General features: G+C 35.1%; 2 protein-coding genes and 1 long non-coding RNA gene across 6 annotated transcripts in view; 2 read left to right on the top strand and 1 right to left on the bottom strand.

Annotated features, from left to right (window-relative positions):
• The window catches only part of LOC125648362 (uncharacterized), a 37,014-nt gene that overhangs the window by 5,710 nt on the left and 7,220 nt on the right, over positions 1-24,084 (bottom strand). Inside the window, exon 1 of one of the 4 annotated variants that reach the window (XM_048875380.2) lies at positions 18,766-18,904. The exons of 2 other annotated variants lie outside the window; for them this stretch is intronic. The gene's annotated coding sequence lies outside the window, so the exon portion shown is untranslated. Of the gene's footprint in view, positions 1-14,648; positions 14,836-18,765; positions 18,905-24,084 lie in introns of those variants that run through there. One more of the 4 variants, XM_056156154.1, reaches the window with a different exon arrangement.
• LOC125648312 (uncharacterized) lies at positions 2,857-13,301 on the top strand. Its single transcript, XM_048875301.2, has 2 exons — positions 2,857-3,374; positions 10,437-13,301. The coding sequence occupies exons 1-2, from the start codon at positions 3,332-3,334 to the stop codon at positions 12,419-12,421; spliced, it is 2,028 nt and encodes a 675-aa protein (XP_048731258.2). The 5' UTR covers positions 2,857-3,331; the 3' UTR covers positions 12,422-13,301.
• On the top strand, positions 22,395-23,006 carry LOC130052107 (uncharacterized). Its single transcript, XR_008800469.1, has 2 exons — positions 22,395-22,570; positions 22,778-23,006. It is a non-coding gene; the product is annotated as an uncharacterized LOC130052107 (long non-coding RNA).

The following is a 24,084-nucleotide window of genomic DNA, read 5'->3' as shown; positions in this document are numbered from 1 at the left end:
TAGTGACCTTGACATGATCGTGGTTTGACACTGAACTTGGTCATTAGCAACCTTTGCCTCAAGTATAACTTACTAATGTCTGCATCACAAAGTTACATATCAATTTTATCTTTACTAATAACTACTGTTCATTTATAGGGAGTCCATAACGATGCATCCAGGTTTTTAAAAGCTGCAACACTGCATGGGGAGGGAGGGATTGGTCAAAACTATAAAATCTTTATATTTACAGCGATCCTGATGTTTAATCTCCATATTTTTACATTGCCGCTTCGAGTATAGTATGAAAAGTTCTAACATATTTTCCCACTACAACTCTGTAAATACATAACTTCAGACATTTATTAAAGCCCCATTCGAATTTAAACCTCACAGCTTCAATACAGTTAGCGTATTTACATGTTAGATTGCAAAGCAACTCACAGACTTCGTCTACCCCGGAATAAATAATTACATTCAGGAATTTTCTAAAACTTTGATACTTTGCACAGTTTACTCCATCTATTCAACTTCGGGTGTTACTATTTTCGAATGATATATCACAAGATCAATTTTGTTACGTTTTATTTTTGACAATAGGTAAATCCGTCCAATCAAACCATGGCGAGTCCATTTTCAAAATTTTATTCTCTTTTCAATGATGTATCACGTGCTACATGTAGCAGTAGCAATCCTTAAAAAAATATATTTATGTGCTCTTCATTGCCCCTTTTCAAATTGTCCCTGTCCCATTTTCAAAACGCCAATGATATGTCACATAGCCATTTCAAATCTCGGTGACTCCGTTCCCATTCTGCATTGACCAATTCTGAACTCTACTTTTAATTACCCTTACATTAATTTATCACAAAACCAATTGCATGTCCATATATTCGCATGTTTGTACTCGTTGAAGCTCGTATTTTCCCACCTGGGATTAAACTTTCACAACGTCTACATAAAGTCTGCAAGGTGTCAGGAATATGGATAGTATAGCTCTAGGAAGGGGCAATCTGATTAAAGTCAGCTCCGCGATCCTCTTCCCTTAGTTTAATATAGCGACAACAGAAAAATAAAGGAGTGGACCAAGGAGCTGATTTTAATCAGATTGCCCCTTCCTAGAGTTCGACCCCAGAGGCCATGCACTTCATAAATTGGGTCCCACACTTTGTTCCAGGGATTTTCAGAAAGAAAGACTAAAGTATAGTTCCCCTGGGGCCTGAGAAACTGACTAAGATAATAAACGTCGTGAATTTCACAACCTTACATCATATAATTTGGAGGTAGTGGTCCCCAAGGGCCTACAAGTCTTACTTTTTGTTTCGTCTTCTCGAAAGATTCTAAATACCAAAATTGGTTGAATAGTTTCAGATAGAATTTTACGATCGAAGGAGTCGAGCAAAGTAGAAAAAAGCTAAAGGTGCATGAGGTACGTTTTGTGGACCTATTTATTATGCCAGAAAATTGCGGGTCATATCTATGTACTAGGTACCCTTCCACCACCACTACGAGACGATTCTACACCATTCATTGATCAATAAATTCAAATTAGAGTGAAGTACTCTGCACGTTTCGGTCGTCACCAAATTAGGATTCGACATATAACCATGGACCTAAAGAAATGTATACATAAATTGTAATTTATCTCTTGTCGGCAAACCTGAACACAGTAGGGTGGAGTGCAGAGAAAGGCATTTCACATACTATATAGTATTATTTGATATCTTCCCTCGTTTTCGCAAAGCAATTACATATAGGTATAACGTTACACTGTTGAAAACTTTTATTGATATGAAATAAACTCGCCGGCCCTGTGTTAAGAACCAGTTCTCTCTCCTGTTCTCTACGGAAAAAGGAACACACCTACCATGATTTACGATCTCCGACAGATATGTATTTAGTATATGCAGCCTGAAATTTGAACGTCAGTCTGAGGGTCTTTCTCATGAATTTGATAGGCCAGCTTTATTTCAGTGTTAAGGTTACATCAATACGAGTACATTATACCTCTTTATTAACACGGGCTTCGTATACAATGTCTCTCTAGCAATATCTACAAGATTCTGGTACACTGATGATAAACTTCTGTATTGGGAGAACAAGAGCTGTCGTATTTTAAATGTACACCCTCGCACCAGTCGCAAAGTAATCTGCATGCAAATCAGCTCAACTGAGAAAGAATAGTATTGCATATTGTTTAACGTCCCACTCGAGAATATTTCACCGATATAGACGTTACCATTACCGGTGAAGGACGGCAAATTCTATGCCTATGCTCGGCGCTTACGGCCTTTGAGCAGGGAGGGATCTTGATCGAGCCACACCTGCTGTGACACGGGACCTGGGTTTTTGCGGTCTCATCCGAAGGACCGCCCCATTTAGTCGCCTCTTACGACAAGCAAGGGGTACTGAGAACCTTTTCTAACCTGGATCCCCACGGGCCTATAAAAGAATGAAATTGGTCTTTCTGTGAACACCAGAAATGTGTCGTGATCACCCAAGACAAGCATTATCGGTTCATTTTACACAGGTGCTCTTTAGACTCGGACAGTCTTCACAGTCATTGCTACGGTCGCTCCAGGGGAGATATAGGCCCCACTGAATGCTTGTGTGCACTTCATTAACTTATGATTCTGCGCTTTTTTAACCAAGTTAATGAACTGAAGTACTTCTTTAATGCATTATGCACAGTAAATGCACACAAAAGATGTATTATACATAATCGGAGCAACTGGACAAGCAAAATTGTTTTGGTGATCTTTATAAAATTTCAAATTACATGTAATTCTGGCATCCTTCAGTAATCTTTCGTTATTAGGTGATAGCTTTTTAGTTTACTGGATTGGTCTAGAGATGAAAAAAAATCGGTTGCAATTGTTTATGCGACGGCACAGGCAGTAAGGAATGTTTTGTCTAGCAGCGGCAATTTAGATCCGGTATCGCTCACATCTAAAGGGTAGGATACATCTTGCTGAACTTTCTTGAACGCACAAAACAACCTTTAAATGCCCTAGTTAATATTTTTTCACAGTCAAATGTCGAACTGTTCAATGGTTTGTTAAATCTCTCTTCTATGGTATGTAGCTCTTTTGTGAATGGCAAATGATTTGGTCCCGTGTTCCCGTCAAGACCACGTGACTAATATGCATACTATCGTATCTCGCATGTAACGAGCGTGAAAACTACCAAAGAGTGTACAGGTTCTTCGCAATATACTGGATCGGAGTTAATTATTTTGACGAATGGATAATACATAATGATGTAACTTAACAGTATTACACAACGTCCGGATTATTTCGTATTCTGGTTTAATGCATTGAAAATACCGTTTATTCTTGGAATAAGTACTAAGATGAAATTCCTAGTCTTCTTAAATCTCGCCGTCGTGTGTACAGGTAAGTGTTACGACATTGTCAAAAATGAATAATGATATAAAAATTCAAAGTCATGAATTATGGAAATACAGGATGCATAGTTTTAGTGTCTTAAATTTATTAATTCATATCAAAATCATATATGCATAGTTGTGCAAAATTGTCAATTTCATCTGTACAACAAAAACACTTAAACAAGAACACTTTTCTCTTAAAAAAAAAAATTATTGATGCTTTTTCCAGAAAAAGTAAAAATCAACCTCACTCAGTCATATACCGGTGTGTAGCCATTTAATATAACTTTGTAGCGGGATACCTAACCCTTTTATTTTTCATTTTGCAAAAGATAAACTATTGACTTTGACAGAGGATTCCTTTGCCATCATTAAAAATTTGTCAAGATTCACAGCCGCTGTGGTATGTGGGTAAAATTTCAGAGACATACAATCCAGCCTTTAATATACGTTCCCTTAAGACAGGTTTTATCTGATATTTGATTTATATATTTCATTCTTGTGCTTTTCACCAGAAAAAAAAAACCCCACACACCAACAAAAAAACACCCAAACAACCTAGTAGACCATCATTTGGAGCGTACATTTCACACAATATATTAGCACTATTTAGGGCTACATATAACATCATTTTTCATACTGACCGAAACATGACAAATAAATTATATACCATTTATTCTGCTATAAAGATTTGTTTAACACATGAAGCGTGATGAGTTTTACATTCCACGTGCTTTTATGTGCGACATGGTACTTGCAATAAAATGGGCATTTTGTGACCTTCACAGCACACGTAACTGTGCATTTCCCTGGGCAACAATGTAAAAAAAAACTGTCACAACTTAATTACATAATAAAATGAACATGTTAAAAAAAAATAGGTAACGATTTAATCACGGAAAGAATGTAAAAATTCCCTGAAATTTCAAAAGAATTTGCAAAATCTCCGGAAAACGCCAAGATGGTTAGGCAGCACGAATCAAAGCTAATTGAAACTAAGCGTAAAGCACTAATTGGTGGTACGTAAGGCATTAAAAAGGATATCCCCGCTTTCTTCTCCCCCATTAGCGCAGAAAATAGCTTACTTGATATTTAACGGTTTTCCAAGATTAACATGTTATCTTGAATTATACTTTCGAACGCTGAAACAGGTAACAAAAGGGAGTAAAAATAATATGAAACACCTGGATATCGTAATTAGGATTCTGAAAAAAATCAAAGGCGTCAAAAATAAAATCGTACCGCCCAAAGTATTATTTACATCGCAATAGTTGGTTCAAATATTGTTTTCGTCTCGCATAGCATTTTTAAACGGTACAGATTTACAGAATATATGTATACCATAACATAAAACTGAAATCAATTAGAATTATGTAAATTTAGTGAGAGGGTGTAATAAATCATTCTATCATAAACGCAACACACAAGTGTTTGACCTTTCTTTCAATGTAGAATTCCAGGTTTCCAAACCCAAATAAAAAAAAATTATAAAGGATATTAGGTCAGCCATGTAATACAGACCAAGGAATATTATAAGGCCTATATTAAAATTAATTATCTATTTAATTAACTCTGACCCCATATGTACCTACACAATCAATACTGTACAAGAACGTCATGACAGAACATTTCTTGGTCCGTGTACCAATGCATTCTTTCTTGAAACCAGTATACGGCTGTCTGACTTCGGAGACCAGGCACAATGCACACGGAAATAAAAAAATTATAATAATAAAGACAGTCTGTTTGCGTTACATGGCCCGATACCCACTTCTGACCGTGGACCTGAATTCAATTTATCAGATTTTTTTAAGGGTCCTTTTATATTTGAAACTAAGCTGATGAATGATTCATGCTCCTCCACAGCGGTAATATAGCATAGCAAATGAAGGGACAACACAAACACGACTGTCATACAAGAACCAGATAACATCTATGTGTCAATTTATTGTCGTTTTTCTGAATCGACATGCCAATAAATCTTTAATCTTTAAACGATATTAAGCCCCTTATCAATCACTGACGTTTCAATTTTCCCAACGGAGGGGTGACATGTCTCCTTGCTAATATGCTAGGTTCAATGCATCCGAAACAAACTCTACCCAGAGCACCTGACCTTTGTATGCATTCTTTGTTCATATACGGCAGAGTGTGGGTATCCGTAACCTTGCTTCAGACATACACATTACAATTTTTTTTTTTTTGAATTCTTAAAATTTTGTTTTTGGTAGATGTTTTAAATCAATAAAACAAATAGTTCTGTAGTTCTACTGACAAGTGAAGTCCCATGTGAAATCCATACACCAATTTTGGTATGCATTCACAATAAAGTATACATTCCAATATACATGTACCAAGACATATGTGCATTCATGTCAATTCATTCAACTTTTTTGTCTGAAAACGAAAGACCATCTGTCCAGAATTTTCCAATCTTTATTTTTTTAACTATACAATGAAGTCATTCTTTGGAGTCGTTCAGCTACCCAGCACAAGCAGACACCAATGTTTGCTTTAACCATGTTAACCCAGATACATTGTAATAACTTTTGTCTGTGTCAATTCACATCCAGCACGTCGCGGGGGCTAGGTATCCGTTGAAAAGACCTTGTCCCTTCAAAAACCAGGTGAAAACTTCGTTGCTCCAGAGCTAGGAAGTATACAGAATCATTGTGTAATACATCTTCACTACTAAGCTCTTACAGATATATGACCAGTGGATTTCAATTTCTTGGCTTATCATGAATGCCTACGAAAGAACACACAATACATTTTCATGACATCGTAAAATAAATTCGCACCCAAATGTACTAAGATTATTTGAGAAATCTTAGTCTTTTTACAGCCGGATTGACAATTGGCAGACATTCGATCAAGCAGGCACATCAAGCCCAATGCTTCAAACTAATTGGCTGAAATATATTAATAAACTCGGACAACTCCGCCTTCGTTTTAGGGGGTGACACTTTCATTTTGTTTTCTCGCACACTACGTATCATATGAAGGAGTGTTGTAACTTTTTGACAAGCATTAAACATGTTTAAAGTCACTGTTAACTGAATGAAGGATGAACATGGCCTCACCACGTACCCATACAAGTACATGTATAAGCAAATGATAGTTTGGATGGAATATTTAAAATAACGTAAAAGACATTTTTGCATTGCTAATTATCATAAATCGAAAGAAAATACCCTGAAAATTATTCTACAATAAATCAAAACATTGTTTTAAATTTAGGTACAAATATTTATAACTCCATTTGCGAGCGAAATCGCAGCACAGACTGTTGCAATTAACAAAATGTCTGGAGATACTCTATACGTAAGACCATCAATTATCTCTTGGTTTTGTTTGGGATACACCAGAAGACCAAATTTACAGCTACTCCAAACACTCGCGTAAAAAATTAAGTTTTCTTCACGATGCACATGATACATGTTTTTACTTTAAAATAGGCTATTTACGACGTAGGTAACGAACAATTCTCGTCAAATCAACTCCATCAGTTACCAGTAGCTTTACTCCACAGGTGTCTGTTATGCTTACGGTTATGAAAAATTTCTATTGTCGGATCATTAACTACCATAAAGCAAAAACCCAACAGGACAGATCCCCAGCTAATGAAATTCCTTCACACGAAAATATTAAATGCATAAAAACTACCATATTTCATCGCTATTTGTCAAAAACGGGACTAAATATATATAATTAAATTCTTTATTAACACGTCATCTTCAATTTAAAAGATCCATTAGAAACTTTACATCGACAAAAGTAAACGTCCCAGGAAAAAAATAAACTTGGAAAAGCGGTTTAAGTTAAAAACATTCCACTTTCGCAAGGTCACAAAGTACCGCAAAACTAACATTTACTCTTGTATATGAATACTAAACAAATCTTATTCTTGAAATTTGCTTTTTACTTTCGTGCTTTGAAGACTTTAGCCAAGTGCAAATACAGAGATGTATCCATTTAAACAATCCTTAAATATAACATCAGTTCCCAATGTTAAGTCTATCTTCGGGCAGTGATTTCATACGAGTTTCTGTGAACAGTCTCCCACGATACACGAGTCTTACAAAAACATAAACGGTGCTTTTGGAAAGTCATAAAAATATTATTTTATCACATACCTAAGAATAATGTCTCATAGAGGCAGACAATATAATCTACAAACATCAGTGGACAATTTTATTGGTAATAGCTTTTAATTTTTGTCCACGTTCATTGCTCTTTTGCTTTTTACCTTTCGTGATGAAAAAAACCCAGTGTTTGTACGGTTCAAATACCTCTACGAAATTTCTGTATTTTACAAGCATAACACACACACATTCATCAAGATATAATCTAGCAAATGTAAACTGCAACACAAGAGTCCAAATTAGTATTATGCCATATACGATCACATTTCAAGTTTCTAAGCTATTAACGCGTAATGGCAAAAAGACAGCTCTTTGTATAAAAAATAAATTGATAAGATAGTTGTCCAAGAGATAAGTTTTTGGAATACAGGGTATTGTCTCAAACGTTTCGCGTTACTTCAAACCATTTTAATATATTTCATCTGTCAATTTCCACGCTAGCCCTAACAATTACCGCCAGCCAAGGTAGAACGGTGTATTTAGATCCAGTGAAATATCTGACATGTTTTCCCTAAATTAAGTGTCGGGTTCGTCTTCTTTTATTGATACACGCCTAAAAAGACGGGTAGCCCTGTAGGACGACTGAAAGTCAATGCCTGGTATCTAGTCAAGACACCAGGGAAGTAGAGAACAATTGTTGTAGAACAGAGGACTAGCACAGGGGTAATTTCATTGTGAAATTTCACCTAATGGGCTACAACACTCACCCGAGTCACAGCACTCATACAGGGATAAAAACTCACCCGTGTCACAGCGCTTATACAGGGATAAACACCCCCCCCCCCCCCCCGAGTCACAGCGCTCATACAAGGATAAACACACTCCCGAGTCATACCGCTCATACAGGGATAAACACCCCCCCCCCCCCCCGAGTCACAGCGCTCATACAGGGATAAACACACACCCGAGTCATAGTGCTCACACAGGGATAAACACACACCCGAGTCACGTTGCTCACACAGGGTTAAACGCACAGGGTTAAACGCACACCCGTGTCACAGCGCTCATACAGGGATAAACACACACTCGAGTCACAGCACTCATACAGGAATAAACACACACCCGAGTCATAGCGTTCATACAGGGATACACACACACTCGAGTCACAGCGCTTATATAGGGATAAACACATATCCGAGTCACAGTGCTCATACAGGGATAAACACATATCCGAGTCACAGTGCTCATAAAGGGATAAACACATATTCGAGTCACAGTGCTCATACAGGGATAAACACACACCCGTGTCACGTTGTTTATACAGGGTTAAACGCACACCCAAGTCATAGCGCTCATACAGGGATAAAAACTCACCTGTGTCACAGCACTCATACAGGGATAAACACACACTTGAGTCATATAGCGCTCATACAGTGATAAATGCACACTCGAGTCACAGCACTCATACAGGGATACACACACACCCGAGTCACGTTGCTCATACAGGGATAAACGCACACCCAAGTCACAGCACTCATACAGGGAAACACACACCCGAGTCACAGCGCTCATACAGGGATAGATGCACACCCGAGTCATAGCGCTAACACAGGGATAAACGCACACCCGAGTCATAGCGCTCATACAGGGATGAACGCACACCCGAGTCATAGCGCTCATACAGGGATAAACGCACACCCGAGTCACAGCGCTCATACAGGGATAAAAGTCACCCGAGTCACATCACTCATACAGGGATAAACACACACCCGTGTCACAGCACTCATACAGGGATAAACACACACCTGAGTCATAGCACTCATACAGGGATAAACACACACCCGAGTCACAGCACTCATACTGGGATAAACACACACCCGAGTCACAGCACTCATACAGGGATAAACACACACCCGAGTCACAGCACTCATACAGGGATAAACACACACCCGAGTCATAGTGCTCATACAGGGATAAACACACACCCGAGTCACAGCACTCATACTGGGATAAACACACCCCCGAGTCACAGCACTCATACAGGGATAAACACACACCCGAGTCATAGCGCTCATACAGGGATACACACACACCCAAGTCATAGCGCTCATACAGGGTTAAACACACACACGAGTCAGTGCTCATACAGGGATAAAGTCTCACGAGTTTGATACAGTGTATGTATAAAACTTTTTAACTAATTGGAATCTACAAAATATAGTACATACGTATACCCACATGCTAATTGTACAAATGGTGTCGAACATTTCCTATACACATTTATTTCGTGAAACTTGAATTTCCTATTCGAATTTACATCCAATGTTTGACGTATCATACATATGTGTTAATGGAGAAGACCCCCCTCTATTTATATTTAGTATATCCGTATTCAACTTTAAAGTCCTACTGTTGAACAATCCTATCCCCCAACCCCACCCCACCCCACGGTTTAAATAAGCTTGACTCTACAATTTATCATAGTTTTCATGAAAGTTTTGGCTTTTTTGTGAAATAGGTCTAGATAAAAACATGTTGACACACTCCACCCTATTTTTTTCACACAATTTCCAAATCATATCCCTGGGAGGGGAGCATGTCTCTTGATTGCATCCTCTTCACCAAAGGACACTCCGTGTGGAGTTTGGTTGAAATCTGGAGAAGAGGCTGACAATGCGTGTATGAAAACTAGAGAGAGAAAACGGCGACTCATGCAGACAGCGACAAACTTGGATAAGAATAAGTTAGAGAAATGTCTTGTTTAGATTATGTCCAAAAGGGAATTGCATGTATCAGTACGAAGTTGTTCATTTATTTATGTTTTAATCTAAAAATTACCAAGACTTCACAGATGGTAGCTCATTCAAAACATGTCATCCCACATAATATGCACTGGTACACCAACTCACCATCAACATTCTTAATAACAATTATGTACTCGTGTTCTAATGGACTTTGTACAAATAATTCCTTTTCTCTTCCAGCCGCCGTTGTGCCTAGTGCCGACTTTGACAGATCGTTTGTGAAATATATCAAAGACAATGGCTACAGGGGTGGACAAGTGGGAGTGATGATTGAGGACAGGTTAGCGTTTGCTAAAGGTTACGGCAAAAACCACGAACATAAAGATATCTACGTGCACAACCTAATCCCAGTCGGTTCCTTCTCTAAGGCATTTACGGCAGTGACTATATTGAAACTAGTGGAGGATGGTGTCTTAGATATTAACGCTAAAGTCTTTGGAAAGGATGGATTGCTTACCGTGATCAAACCTTGGAATGAAACTACAGTTGACCCGCGGATTTATGACATTACCGTTGACCATTTACTTCGACACACCGGAGGATGGGACTACACAAAATCAAAGCTGATGGAACCGCTTTTGAATTCCGCCCTGATCGCCAACGGATACAACCTTGAAAACATCTCCGAGGAAATGAAACTTCCGGAACTTACAACGCCTATCGACGTCATCCGGTTCATGCTGTCAAAACCTCTCGATTTCACCCCCGGAACAAAGTCTGTTGTGTCAAATCTTGGATATTCTATTCTTGGTCAAATAATCGAAATGATAACGGATTTTGATTACGACCAGTATGTGAAAAAGCACGTTATGATTCCTTGTGGAATGATGTACACCAAAATCGGTCGTCCACATGTATTTGCGACTGCGCGTGACAATAATGAACCTATTATGAGTGATGTCGCTAAAGTGAGTCCTGAATTTGTCGGACCTGCACTGGGTTGGGAATCTAACATGTACGACATTATGAGATTCTCTCGTTGTTTGGATGGGTCGGGAGACTTTAAACTTTTGTCTGTTAAGTCCATCAAGTCCTTGATGGCCAAACCTTCTGCCGTCCCTGTTCAACATGGCACTAGCTGGATTGGGGCTGCTTTCAACGTTAACAGCCGCGGGGCTATCTGGATGGAAGGAGAGTTCTTCACGGACGATTTGCTTTTTTTCCACCGAGGTCTTCTTGTCAAGAATGACCAGAAGAAACAGTCGAATGCTGCGCAAGAGACGCCCTCGGCGTATGCGGCATTTTTTACAGGCCAAATGTTCACGCCTTTAAAGACCAGTATCCATGACCTCGTAAAAGCGGAAAAATTATGGTCTGCTGAAAATATGTTTCTTGATGACATTGCCGATATAAAAACAAAATACGGGAAAGTTGAACAAGTCGTCAAATATAAGCTCGAGGAACACCATCTTCAAGGTTACGCCCGGGCTCTCTCCCTCCTTCGTTATGACATCAAATGGATAAGCGGATTCTCATATAAAAAGCAGACATACTTTGTTGTCATTGCTGAAAAGAAGGAACACTCGCTCTTCGACAAAGTTATTATCACCCCTGGGCTTACCGAAGCAACCTTAACACAACACAAGCTGCACTACGAAAAATCAGGTTTCAACTTGACGTATCTGCAAAACTACATGTCTCATTCCCACCGCGGTTCCGTCTTCGTGGCCATTTTCCGCAAACATTCCTATTCGAATTCAACAATCATCAGATACGGTCTTCAGCATTACACGCAGTCCTACAAGAAGCTGATTGAGTTGTATGCAGAACAAGGCTACATCCCGACATCGCAATCACTGATGTACAATGGAGTAGATGGCTTAGTTAGTTTTATTCTTCAAGAGGACGAAAATAGAAAGACCCAAAAGGATTATCGGTCATATGAAGACACCCCGCTAGGACGTTTGAATAAACTGGTCACCGGAAACGCTAAGTACAAAAGGAAGCTAGTTTACTTAGATGTAGCAAACTACTTCGGAAAACCGAAATTTTCAGCAGTATTTGTGAATGATAGAGTTAATTCGATGCTCTTCAATTCCAAATTATCAGTTAAAGACATGACAAAAATAATACAACGCGAGCAAAAGTACGGAAAACTTCCTCGCATCATTGTTGCCTATAGTGACAGAGGTTCTTTGTGGTATGCCGTTTTCCTCGAAAAATGAACCAAATACAGAACGCACCTGAGTGAAATCTGAGAAAACGGAGTTTTGAAATTGGTTCTATAGTGACGTGTGGCAAAGACTTGCTTCAGAGTAAAACTTGTCATTTTTGTACATAAAAGGGAATCAAAGCACAGTGTGATATTCGTCAAATGTGCATATGTCCTTTAACGTGAAGGAAGCGAAAAAAGTGCACATCACCTATTTCTTCAGTTAGTTATGACTGAAACCCTATATATACAATGACCAACATCACTGTAGTGACTTAATACGAACGAATGCATTTTCACAACACTGAAACAAATCTAGGAATATGAATCTAATAAGACATGTTTCTGGATTATCAAATTCAGCATTAACAGTAAGTGGTAGCAGAACTTACGATTTACACTTGAATTTGTATTAGGAAACCGAGTTCAAGGGGACTATCTATTTCCGTCAAAATATTGACTTTCAGCTGTCATTGAGGTTTTCTTTACTGAAAATGATATCATTGGTAAAACTTATTTATATTGAGTGTTTCATTTCCCGCTCGCGTTATGTGCATCACCTATATATGCCTCTCTTGATATATATTTGAAATAATGTTGATTTGAAAAGATTATGAAACTACAAAGTCTAAATAAGGTCTGAATAATGGATATTATAATATTTCCGATATACTGTTAATGGTTAACATGTGACCTATGATGGTGGTTTGTACATTTTGACCTTTCTTGCATTGTAAATCAACTTCTACAATGTAAGCATTATAACAGCTACTTGCATTCACTTGTATTAGCGTTGAAAATTTGATTTCAGAGATGCAGCTTCTTTTGTATCTATGTTTATAGTTTAATATACACGTGTTACAAAAAACTGTAATAAATCTTTTAATACGGAAGTGAAGTTAGTATCATATTTAGCTGTGCATCTTTGGAGTTCCGGCGAGACAGCCTTCCATTTTAGTTAGAGTTTGTATATATAAAATGGAAAAAATTCTAACGATATATATTTGGGGCATTATTTGAAGAAGAAAAAACAACTGGGAATGACCGGTGTTTGGATAATTTCCCAAGTCATGATGATTCTAAGATTTCTCAAGCAAGCAGGTTCCCAGGACAGGCCAATGTATTATCGTTGCAGCCTGGACTACTTGAAAAATATTCACGTAACGTCATCAAATATATGGATGAAACGTCATAATATCAAAACATGTACGCTGTTTTGGTCATAGGGCTGATACAATCTCGGATTCTCCGATCTTTTAACGTCATCAGTGTCTGTATAATTTCGACCTTCGATATACCCTTTTCTTTGCATGGTCTAAACCCATTAAAAATGCCACAACACAAATGTGCTATCTTACCAAGGATCGAAATGACTAGTGATTAAAATTAATAACGTAATTAGTTTCCATAAATCACGCACCCGTCATGTACAACAATGGCAGCTGAGTTCACAACACCTTGTACCATAAGGAGATGTTTCTCCCACATGTCATATGGGTTGTGGTGATTTCCATTGTTTTCTTTCCATTGCTTACAAAACAGGGAAAAGAAAGAAGAAAAGAAATAACCCCCAGCTCAGGGGCAATTCGAAGGGACAAATATAACTTGGAAAACAGACTGTTTTTGCTCCATTAACTTGAGGGTAATGCTCTAGATATCCTGTTTCGTTAGCACAACAGTGCAAAGCTTCCGGAATTCTTGGAGGAAATGATCATAAAATCCATTGTAAAGTTCTATGAACAACATATTTAGCAATATAAAATGTGTTTCTTTTACTGCTTTATACCGATTCCTAATTGCATTTTAAATCATTCTCGATCCATTCCACTGAAAGCTCAGACAACTTGGGGGTGATATTTAGAAAGTAACCTTTTTTTTCAATACCTATATATTTTTCTTAACAGAGAATGCATACTCAACTGGTTTTTGCTTTTTTGTTGTTTTTTTTTTTTTTACTTTCATCGGCAAAATAGGGAGCAGAGCCATAAAATTGTAGTCCGAAATATTAGTTAACTAGTAATTGGTCCTAATTTTTCTTTTTGCAGTTGACTTTAACATTTCTTGGATGCTTGTCAAGTTGAACACTCAAACACAGGCGTGACTCATTGCTGTCGCTGTCTAAGGTGTAACAGAGACCTCTTTGTGATATTACTTTTATATTTTGAGGTTTGAAAACCAACAGACAGATACTTCAGTCGAAGATAATATGCACGAATTTTAATTTATGTAAGAATACGTACAACACAGCAACAGCTTCTATAATGACATAACTTGTTTTCCATTAAGTGAAGTGGTTCAATTGATGCAAGGTGCATGTACGCAGGTCTATGAAGTAGAGAAGCTTCAATGATTCAATGAATTTTTGTCTATGTTGATCTTTGCATCCCGTCCCAACAACACCCTCTCTGTTTGATATCAAATTGATTCCACCCTTGTGTAAATAAAAGAATCTTGAGCAATTAATCGTTATCCACTATGCATCAAGATAAATATTACCTCAAATCACATACTTCACTCTTTAAAAAGTTACTATATCATAGACTGTATAAATATACTTAATATATCTTTCAAACTGGTTGTATTTCTTCTTTTACTCGGAGCGGAAAGAAATAACATACATTATGCCTCAAGTTTAAAGCCCAGAATTATTCATATTTTCACTATCACAAATGCCTGAATATACTATCTTAGTTGGTGATGACATTTCAACTTCAAAGACATCCATTCTATCAAATATGCATAATTACGAACTTATGACAGCGACCGATAAGAACATCACCAATGGTTAGAATTGTGGATTATGATTTCCTTTCAAATGGGCAAACTGGAAGTCAAAATCATCATTACTATGAATTCAACCTGAAGCTTTTTTTTTTTTTAAAAATGGACTGCAAAAAAAGCTGAAATATGGGAAATGCACTGTTTAAACTCCATACACTCATTGAATCTGAAGAAATGCCTTCTGCATATATATCTGCATGGCAAAAGGTAAAGAAGTGCACATCAGTTGGCAGCTAATAGACTTAATGAGGAAATTATAATTAGTTCTTTATGACCTTATCTTACACAGCTAGTTCACATACTTCAAACTGATTAAATTGAATCAACAAAAGAAAATTGCGATATTATGCAAACTAATTAAAAACTGTATGGGTTGGTCTTTTTTTATTTGGTAGAATTTTTTATTGTTTTTGTTGGTTTTTATTTGTATTTTTAAATCCAACAAATGTTTTTGTTGTTTTGTTGGTTTTTTGGTGGGTGTTTTTTTTTTTTTTTTTAATCATTGATCATTCGATAAGGGTGACATGGTTGATTTTCTTGATATATATCAAAAATTCACTTTTATAATTGGCATATGGAGGTAACCAAAGTAGAGTGATATAAAATACTACCATGTATAGAATTTCTAAATACCTGTTCAAACAACAAATAGGCTGAGATACATGAGAAACATCCAAAGGCAAGGTAAAGTATTGGAGGAAATTGTTTAAAACTAACATTTGACTGTTTACTTAAAGGTTTCAGTATCAACCTTCTCAGAAATAAGTTCCTACAAATAACATTATAGAAATCTCAAAGCGCCCTTATGTGGAACTTGAGTCCACATCATAGGAAAGCATTTTCTACAGGTTCATTCACAGATGAACTTTCGTCAATGATACTTGTGCTGGAAAATAATTGGAAGATGACTCATTTTGTCACCTGAACAATCAAATACACATTACATACCATGCTTCATGTTTTAATGTGTTTTAACACTTCAGAATTACGACAAAAATCAGATGGAGTGAAAAGCTTTTACCATGCATTGAGAGTAATTGTAAGATTTATTTCACTGCGATAAAATGAACACATTATTCACAGCCATTGTTCAAAAATACCTTGATAAGTTTTGGCAAAAGTTTCTGAAGCTCTACAAAAAGGTTCTTTCATTCAATGAAGTATTTTTTAAAAATGATTTGTTGAGCAGGCCCACGGGTAGAGTAAAACCAGTCTGTGATGTATAAAATGTAACCAATTTTGAAGGTAATAAAATGGCTGATAATTCAAGATGAACACCTCCAGCTATAATGTTACTGAACTCTGTAAAATTAGTCCCCCTGACTGGGTTATTAATGGTTGTTGCCAATTTTATGTGACAGTCTTTATCAAAAAGTTTGTCTTAAGAAGGTAATGCGTAACTGTAACTCCACAGGTTTAATAAACACCACCGAAATAAATAATTCCATTACAGGTAAAGAAGCAATTTCCAATCACCTAAATCAAATTGTTATGGTCTAATAATGTCAGCTGGCGCAATATCAGCTTTCAACAAATATGACCTCCATAGTCTACTACTGATAAATTCAATCCAAATTTACTTCTTTTATTGCTGAATCAATTATTAACAGTTAGATCTATGATTTACCCACAATCCAACAATCATTTATTAACTGTGAGAAGATTTACCCACAATCCAACAATCAGTTATCCATGATTATTTACCCACAATCCAACTATCAGTTATTAAATGTGAAATCTTTTATATTAACTGCGAGATCTGTAATAATTTCCCCACAATCCAACTATCAGTTATTAACTGTGAGAAGATTTACCCACAATACCAACAACTAGTTATCCATGATTATTTACCCACAATCCAACCATCAGTTATTAAATGTGAAATCTTTTATATTAACTGCAAGATCTGTGATGATTTCCCCACAATCCAACAATCAGTTGTTAACTGTGAGAAAATTTACCCACAATCCAACAATCAGTTATCCATAATTATTTACCCACAATCCAACAGTCATTAACTGTGAGAAGATTGACCCACAATCCAACAATCAATGATTATTTACCCACAATCCAACAATCAATTATTAACTGTGAGAAGATCTACTCACAATCCAACCATCAGTTATTAAATGTGAAAAGATTTACCCACAATCCAACAACCAGTTATCCATGATTATTTACCCACATCCAACCATCACTTATTAAATGTGAAATCTTTTATATTAACTGTGAGGTCTGTGATAATTTACCCACAATCGAACAATCATTTATTAACAATGAGATCTATGATGATTTACCCACAATTCAACAATCTACACATAGCTACTATAAATATCTTTGACTGTCATGCACTGACATATTTCAGTTAATCAAGTATTACATGTATGTACAAACTTCTGTCATAAATGACCAAACTACTAGTACCGAACTGTTCTATGGTTCAGCAGGATGTAATTTACAAATTAATAATTTATTTTTTGTTAAATTGATGATACAGTGATTCAGATTAGGCCTAATTAAAAAAAATCTTTGTTAATATTGCATTAAGCAAAAAAATAGACCATAATGCAGTTCTTCATTAAATTCTTCAGTTTATACCTTCATCATTTAAGTGCTTATAAGATCAACAGAGTTATCTTTCATACCATTCTTTTATATTTATGTGTGGTTACTGGTAAGGAATTTTAATGGCGTATTCATTTCTTTATCTTATTACATTATCAGTCAAATCACACTGGTACCCTCACTTTATGTATTACAATATTATGACATGTACCAGTCTTATGGAGTAGGATTTTCCCTTAACACCCCAACACCCCCCCCCCCCCCCCCCCCAACTGACTCTAGGGTAGGGATTCCACCAGAAAACTGGCTCATTTCCCTGGAAATTTCATTTACTGTAGAGGAAAACTTTCCCCACTTTAATGCCAATCACATTCTAGAGTCAGTTTTCTGAAGGAGAAATTCTTCTCTAACATACAGTTATCTAATTTCAAACCTAGAAAGGTTTCCTCAATCCCCTATAAAAGTCTACTCTGCAGACATTTTTATATGAATACTGTATTTATTTTTATTTTTTTTAAATTTAGGATTTTCAAAAGGAAACAATAAAATTATAAGGTAAAGAGAAAGTAGGAAAAGGGCTTTAAATGACCCTTATTTTGAGAAGTCTGCATGGATAAAAGAGAACCAGATCATGCTTACCTCAAAATAACTTAAATAAGTATCAAATGATATATTCAAAAACAAAAATGAACATTAAAACTTGCCTACCTCTAAAACATATATGTACACAAGTATCAACTGGAACTGGAATTATGCTATATAAATGGTACACATACACAAATCTGAAATGTGTGCTATGTTGTCCAAATTAAAATTATGGTATGTAATTTTTTTTTTTTAGAATATGCCATTTTCTGAAGATATCTGCTAATCTTGTGGCTTTAGTCACTTACACTCATGACATGTTTATCTCTACTATTAAAGCATTACCATGGAACAATTTTTGACAAGGTTTCAAGTCTATCTTGAAATTTATGTGAAAATGGGGGCCACATGTGGCCCTTATCCTACCTTATTCTCTGTATAATTTGACAATCGAGTTTGTTCTCAGCTCTGCAAGACATGCCCAAACATCGCTAGTATATGATTCACACTTTGAACAAAGGACTTTTCTATGTAGCTAATGACAAGATACATGTGCCTGTCAAGTCCCACCTTCCTGCTTTAATTTCCACACAGTCACCACTTCCAAACAATAAAGGTAACTCAAATATGTGTAAAATATGTTCAGCATTCACAGTATGATTGCTCTGTAAATGACCAAACATGACACACCAATAGTTTATCAATCTTCAAATCAACATACTTTTTATCACTTTATACAGCTATCTAGATCAATGCTCCCTCATGATTTTGTGACATATTGTGGTTTCGATAATTTTTCAAGAGCATCAAAGTTTGGTGATTTTGCTGAAGATGAGAACTTTGATGGCCATGTCAATTCTGAACAACCCTTTCTCTTTCCTTTTAATGTGTAAAAGGTATTTTCTATGTCTGGACATTTTTTGCGATTTGATCAGTAAATGGTAACAAATTATACTCTGCATTTCCAATTTCTCATTTTCTATGGTTACATTATACCTACATGTACCTACATGTATGAGCATGTATATATAATTTGCAACTGTAATTTTTGCAGATTGTTCCTATATATCCACAACAAATGGACAACTGCAGAAAATATCTGTTAATATATTGTGCATCAAAACTACTTCATTAACCTTTGTACACTTATAATCTGTTTCTCCAATCTTGAGGGAAGCATGAAATATGATGACAGAGTTTGAATTTATATTTAAAGCTAATTAGTGGAATTATAATGATTCTAAGTACTTTTCTTTCTGTGATTTATAAAGATTGAGACACGTACATGAGCATCTTAGTAAAGTGGATACTTTTAACGATTATGGAGAGATGAAATCATAAAATCATAGTTTAACGAATGGAAATGAAATAATAAAATCATAGTTTCAGTTACTTTGAATGTAACATGAATTAAAGATGAAAAACCTTAAATAAAATAAATTTTGAAAATGTCCCTCATAAATGCAAATATCAAGTATGTTTTTCACATGGAGGAAATTCTACTTTGGAAACAAAAGGGGGGAATGGCTTTGAGGTGTGACTCCTCGATGGGAAATACAACTCAATGGGAGGATTTACAAAGGGAAATCTTCAATATAAAACAATTACTAATATTTGAAACATGTAAACAGGCGCGTAGCCAGAAAGAAAATGAAGTGCACGCAAAGTACGGCAAGGGGTATGGTGGCCGCCTTGAGACTGGGGCCCAGGGGCGACCCCCCGGAAGCTCCTGGGCTTTACCAATGAAATCACTGAAGCATTTTTGTTTGTTTGTAGAAACAGGGTTTCTTGTCAATTTCCAAACCAAAACAAATCACAATTTTTTTCTTAGGCGTTTCATTGTGCCAACTCACCGTGTGTACTTGGACTGACTTTACTGGGGTTTTTTTTTTTTTTTGCGAATTGTATTGTCCGCTTTATATTTCGTTGTTTTGGACTTGAGTATATGGTAAATGTTTCTGATAACAAATAATAGACTAAATCCGTGTACTTTTTTTTTTTTTTTTTTATTCTTTTATATAATGCTATTATTCTCTTTTATATAAGTATTCACACGACACTATCATTATCTGCTATCCCAGAAACTGTTGTGTGAGGCAGTTGGGTTATTTTATTTATCATGTTGTTAATTTAAATCTTGTCTGTAATCAGTATTTCATATTTAATTATATAGATATGTGCAGTGCAGAAGTGTGAACTCTGTCAGTATTACCAGTAGTACTTCTAAATGATTGTTATTTATTTTCATTGTTATAATTAATTGCTTGTTAACATGTACATGTGATTGGTGAATAAACTATACTATACTATATAATATACATTAAAGTCAAATTGAATATGATATTGAAAATTTGAAACTCAAAAAGGACTTTAACTTTGATTGAATCGACATGATGTTGATTAAAATTAATAGTTCCTCTCTCAAACAAATAATGTGTATGCAGTCGCGTACTTGCGTATAGGCAGCAACGCGCCTGGTAAGTAACTGTTAACATACTAATTCAAACATAATGTCTGTGGCTTACTGATCTGTGTCACACATTCATTCCTGTCTCTAAAATCATAATACCCTGGTATATATATTAAGTGCAGATTAATAATCAAGCATTTGAATTTTCAATACAACCATCAAATGACAGCAGTGATCTGTATGAGGTGCCGTTTTAATATTTTTGAGGTATTTTTTTTTATATCAAAAACAAAATTGTTGATATCAATAATTCCAATTCCTGATATCAAAAAATTTATATCAAAAAATAATTCTTAATATCAAAAAATAGATTTTTTGATATAAAAAAAATCATTTTCTGATATCAAGAATTCGAATTCCTGATATCAAAAATTCAAATTCTTTGATATCAGAAAATAAGGCTGATTTTTTTAAATAAAAAAAATCGAATTCTTGATATCAAAAAATCGAAATCGAATTTTTGATATAAAAAAAGAACTTGGAATTTTGTATTTAAAAAAAATCAGATTTCTGATATCAAAAATTCAAATTCTTGATATCAATAAATAACTTGTTTTTCTGATATCAAGAATTCGAATTCTTGATATCAGAAAATGATTTTTTGATATAAAAAAATGATTTGTATTTTCTGATATCAGAAAATTGATTTTTTGATATCAGAAAATAAGACTCATATAAAACTTTGATTGACCTAATGAATGCTCCCTGTGAGAAACCTTCAGCTTCCCGCCTGAAATTTGTTGCGAACCTGTAGATGCATGTGGGGAATAAATGGTTAATCTAATTCATTATGGCAAATTCTTCCATATCTACAATGGTCAGCATTGCTTTGTCCGCGATTCGCTATGAAATGAACGGGGTAGATCCTGAAGAAGTGCAAACGAGACCCGAGGAGAATGATGGAGACCCACTGTACAGGAAGATGAAACTATCATATTCATATAGGCCTATATTCCTAAACAGCATAATGTACCGATCACGTTTTCAACACTTCATTTCTACATGTTGAATATGTCCAGAATTATCAAGAACCCTTATAAAATTCTTTCTATCGTTAAAAAAATCTTCAAAGAATCTGAAACATCCACAAATTTTAGAAAGCAAATCAGACTGTAGTTTAGTGATTTTCTACGGGTCAAGGGAGTATTCATTATTTAATGTAAAGATTTTTCGCCATTTTCTTTTATTTTCTATCAGAAAATATATTTTGTGATATCAAGAAATCAGTTTGAATTCATGATATCAGAAAATCGATTTTTTGATATCAGAAAATTATTTTTGATATCAGGAATTCGAGTTATATATTTTTTTATATCAAGAATGTGGATTTCTGATATTAAAAATTAAATTTCTTGATATCAGAAAATTTAATGTATTTTTTGATATCAAATATTCGAATTTTTGATATCAGAAAATTATATTTTGATATCAAATAATCAAATTTTATCAGAAAATGACTGTCATTATTTGATATCAAGAATTCGAATTTCTTATATCAAAAAATCATTTTCTGATATAAAAAAAAATAGACATCTCAACGGTCACACCGCAAAGATATTATTTATATTTACCAGTTGATTTATTTATAATTTTTTGGCAGGTAGGTGCACTATCAAACTTCCGTTATATAAGCCGTCTCCTGCAAAGAACGATAACTCGTGCGTAGGGGCAATAACCTTTACCGTATTTCCGGTTGCAAGAACGTCGAGCCCTACTTTCGCTATAGCCGCGCGCTATTCTCTCGAGCCCTCTACAGACAAGGTAAGCTGTATTTGACGATTATTTTAAAACTTATTGATGATATATTAGTTTTAGAGGAGATTGTGTAATACAGTGTCACAAATTATAAGTGTAATAATGTGCAAGAATTCATGAAAATGAACATGCATAGATGTAGCTGTATCTAGTCTATATGCAGAGGGGATTTACATTTGATATCTGTTCTTATATTTACTTTTTTTGTTGTAGAAAATGTCGTGTGAGTCGTAGTCTACATGCTGTACAAATTTCAGGAGGATGAATGTTCACAGAGTCACTGTCAATGTCAATATAATAAAGGGAGGTGATTGCAGCTTTGAAGTTTTCTTTGGGATGAGACTTGGAATTAATGGGAATTTTCACTCCACAGAGCCTACACATACACTTTAACTTTAATTCATGCTCCATTTCTGTAGAAAAAATAAAGTTTTGAATAGATTTTGTCCTTTTCATTATTTGTTTTTACACAATGTAGCAAATTAGTATGTATATATGCAACAATACTTTCCATTATAAACAAGGATTATTTTAAGTGTATGCATATGAACACACTGATTTACAACATTTAAATGTCCATCTTGGTCTCAAACCACCTATATATTATTTATATATGTGTGCTCAGACTCAAATGAGAAGTACAGACAACTCTCATCTTTTACCAAATATCTTGATGAAAACTTTTTCCTCCGGACACAACTTTTAAAATTATAAATATAAGATTCTTTAGAAAATTTATATGAACTTGAAATTCAGTCATCAAGATGTATGGTGAAAGATAAGTAGTATTCACATACTTTTCAAATTAGATGTATATGCAACTTTTCTCCAATATTTAGAGGGTATACATGCAGAATGTTATACTGCATGCAGCAGCTACCACAGGCATCTGAAATGTGGATACCCCCCATTTATTTAAAAAAAAAAAATACATTCTTTCAAATAAAAACATTCTTTTAATGTGTTCAGTCAATGGTCATTTATACTTAATCACAATCTGATTTAAAAGTTAATTTCAAATAATTTGTGTTCATGAATTTTCTTTGTATTTTTTTTTTTTTTTTGCATTGTAATGTGTAATGTAATTCATTACTTTACCAAAGTAATTGTAATTTAATTAATTACTTATATGAATGAAAGTAACAGTAATTGTAAAGGTGAAAATTCCAATGTAATTGTAATTTAATGCGTTACATTTTAAAGTAATTGACCCCAGGTCTGGTCATGTATAGCATAATGAAAATACACTAGGTAAAAAACAAAATTTGAAGATAAAAGGGGGAAGAAAAAACAGGTATCCCTTTAAGACATATTTTCAAGGTAATAACTTAAAATAATGGGAATATTGAAGTCGATTGAGTACACTAAATCGACTTTTGATATCATATATATACAGATATATATGTGTATTATATATATTTGTATATATATATGTATATTGTATATATACACACACAATAATAATAACAATAGATATATCAAAGTCAATCGAGTATACTAAATTGACTTGATATATATAT

Source organism: Ostrea edulis, chromosome 1, assembly GCF_947568905.1.
Source record: "Ostrea edulis chromosome 1, xbOstEdul1.1, whole genome shotgun sequence".
Classification (NCBI taxonomy): Eukaryota; Metazoa; Mollusca; class Bivalvia; order Ostreida; family Ostreidae; genus Ostrea; species Ostrea edulis.
The sequence above is the reverse complement of the archived record's forward strand: the minus strand, read 5'-3'. Positions and strand labels throughout refer to the sequence as shown.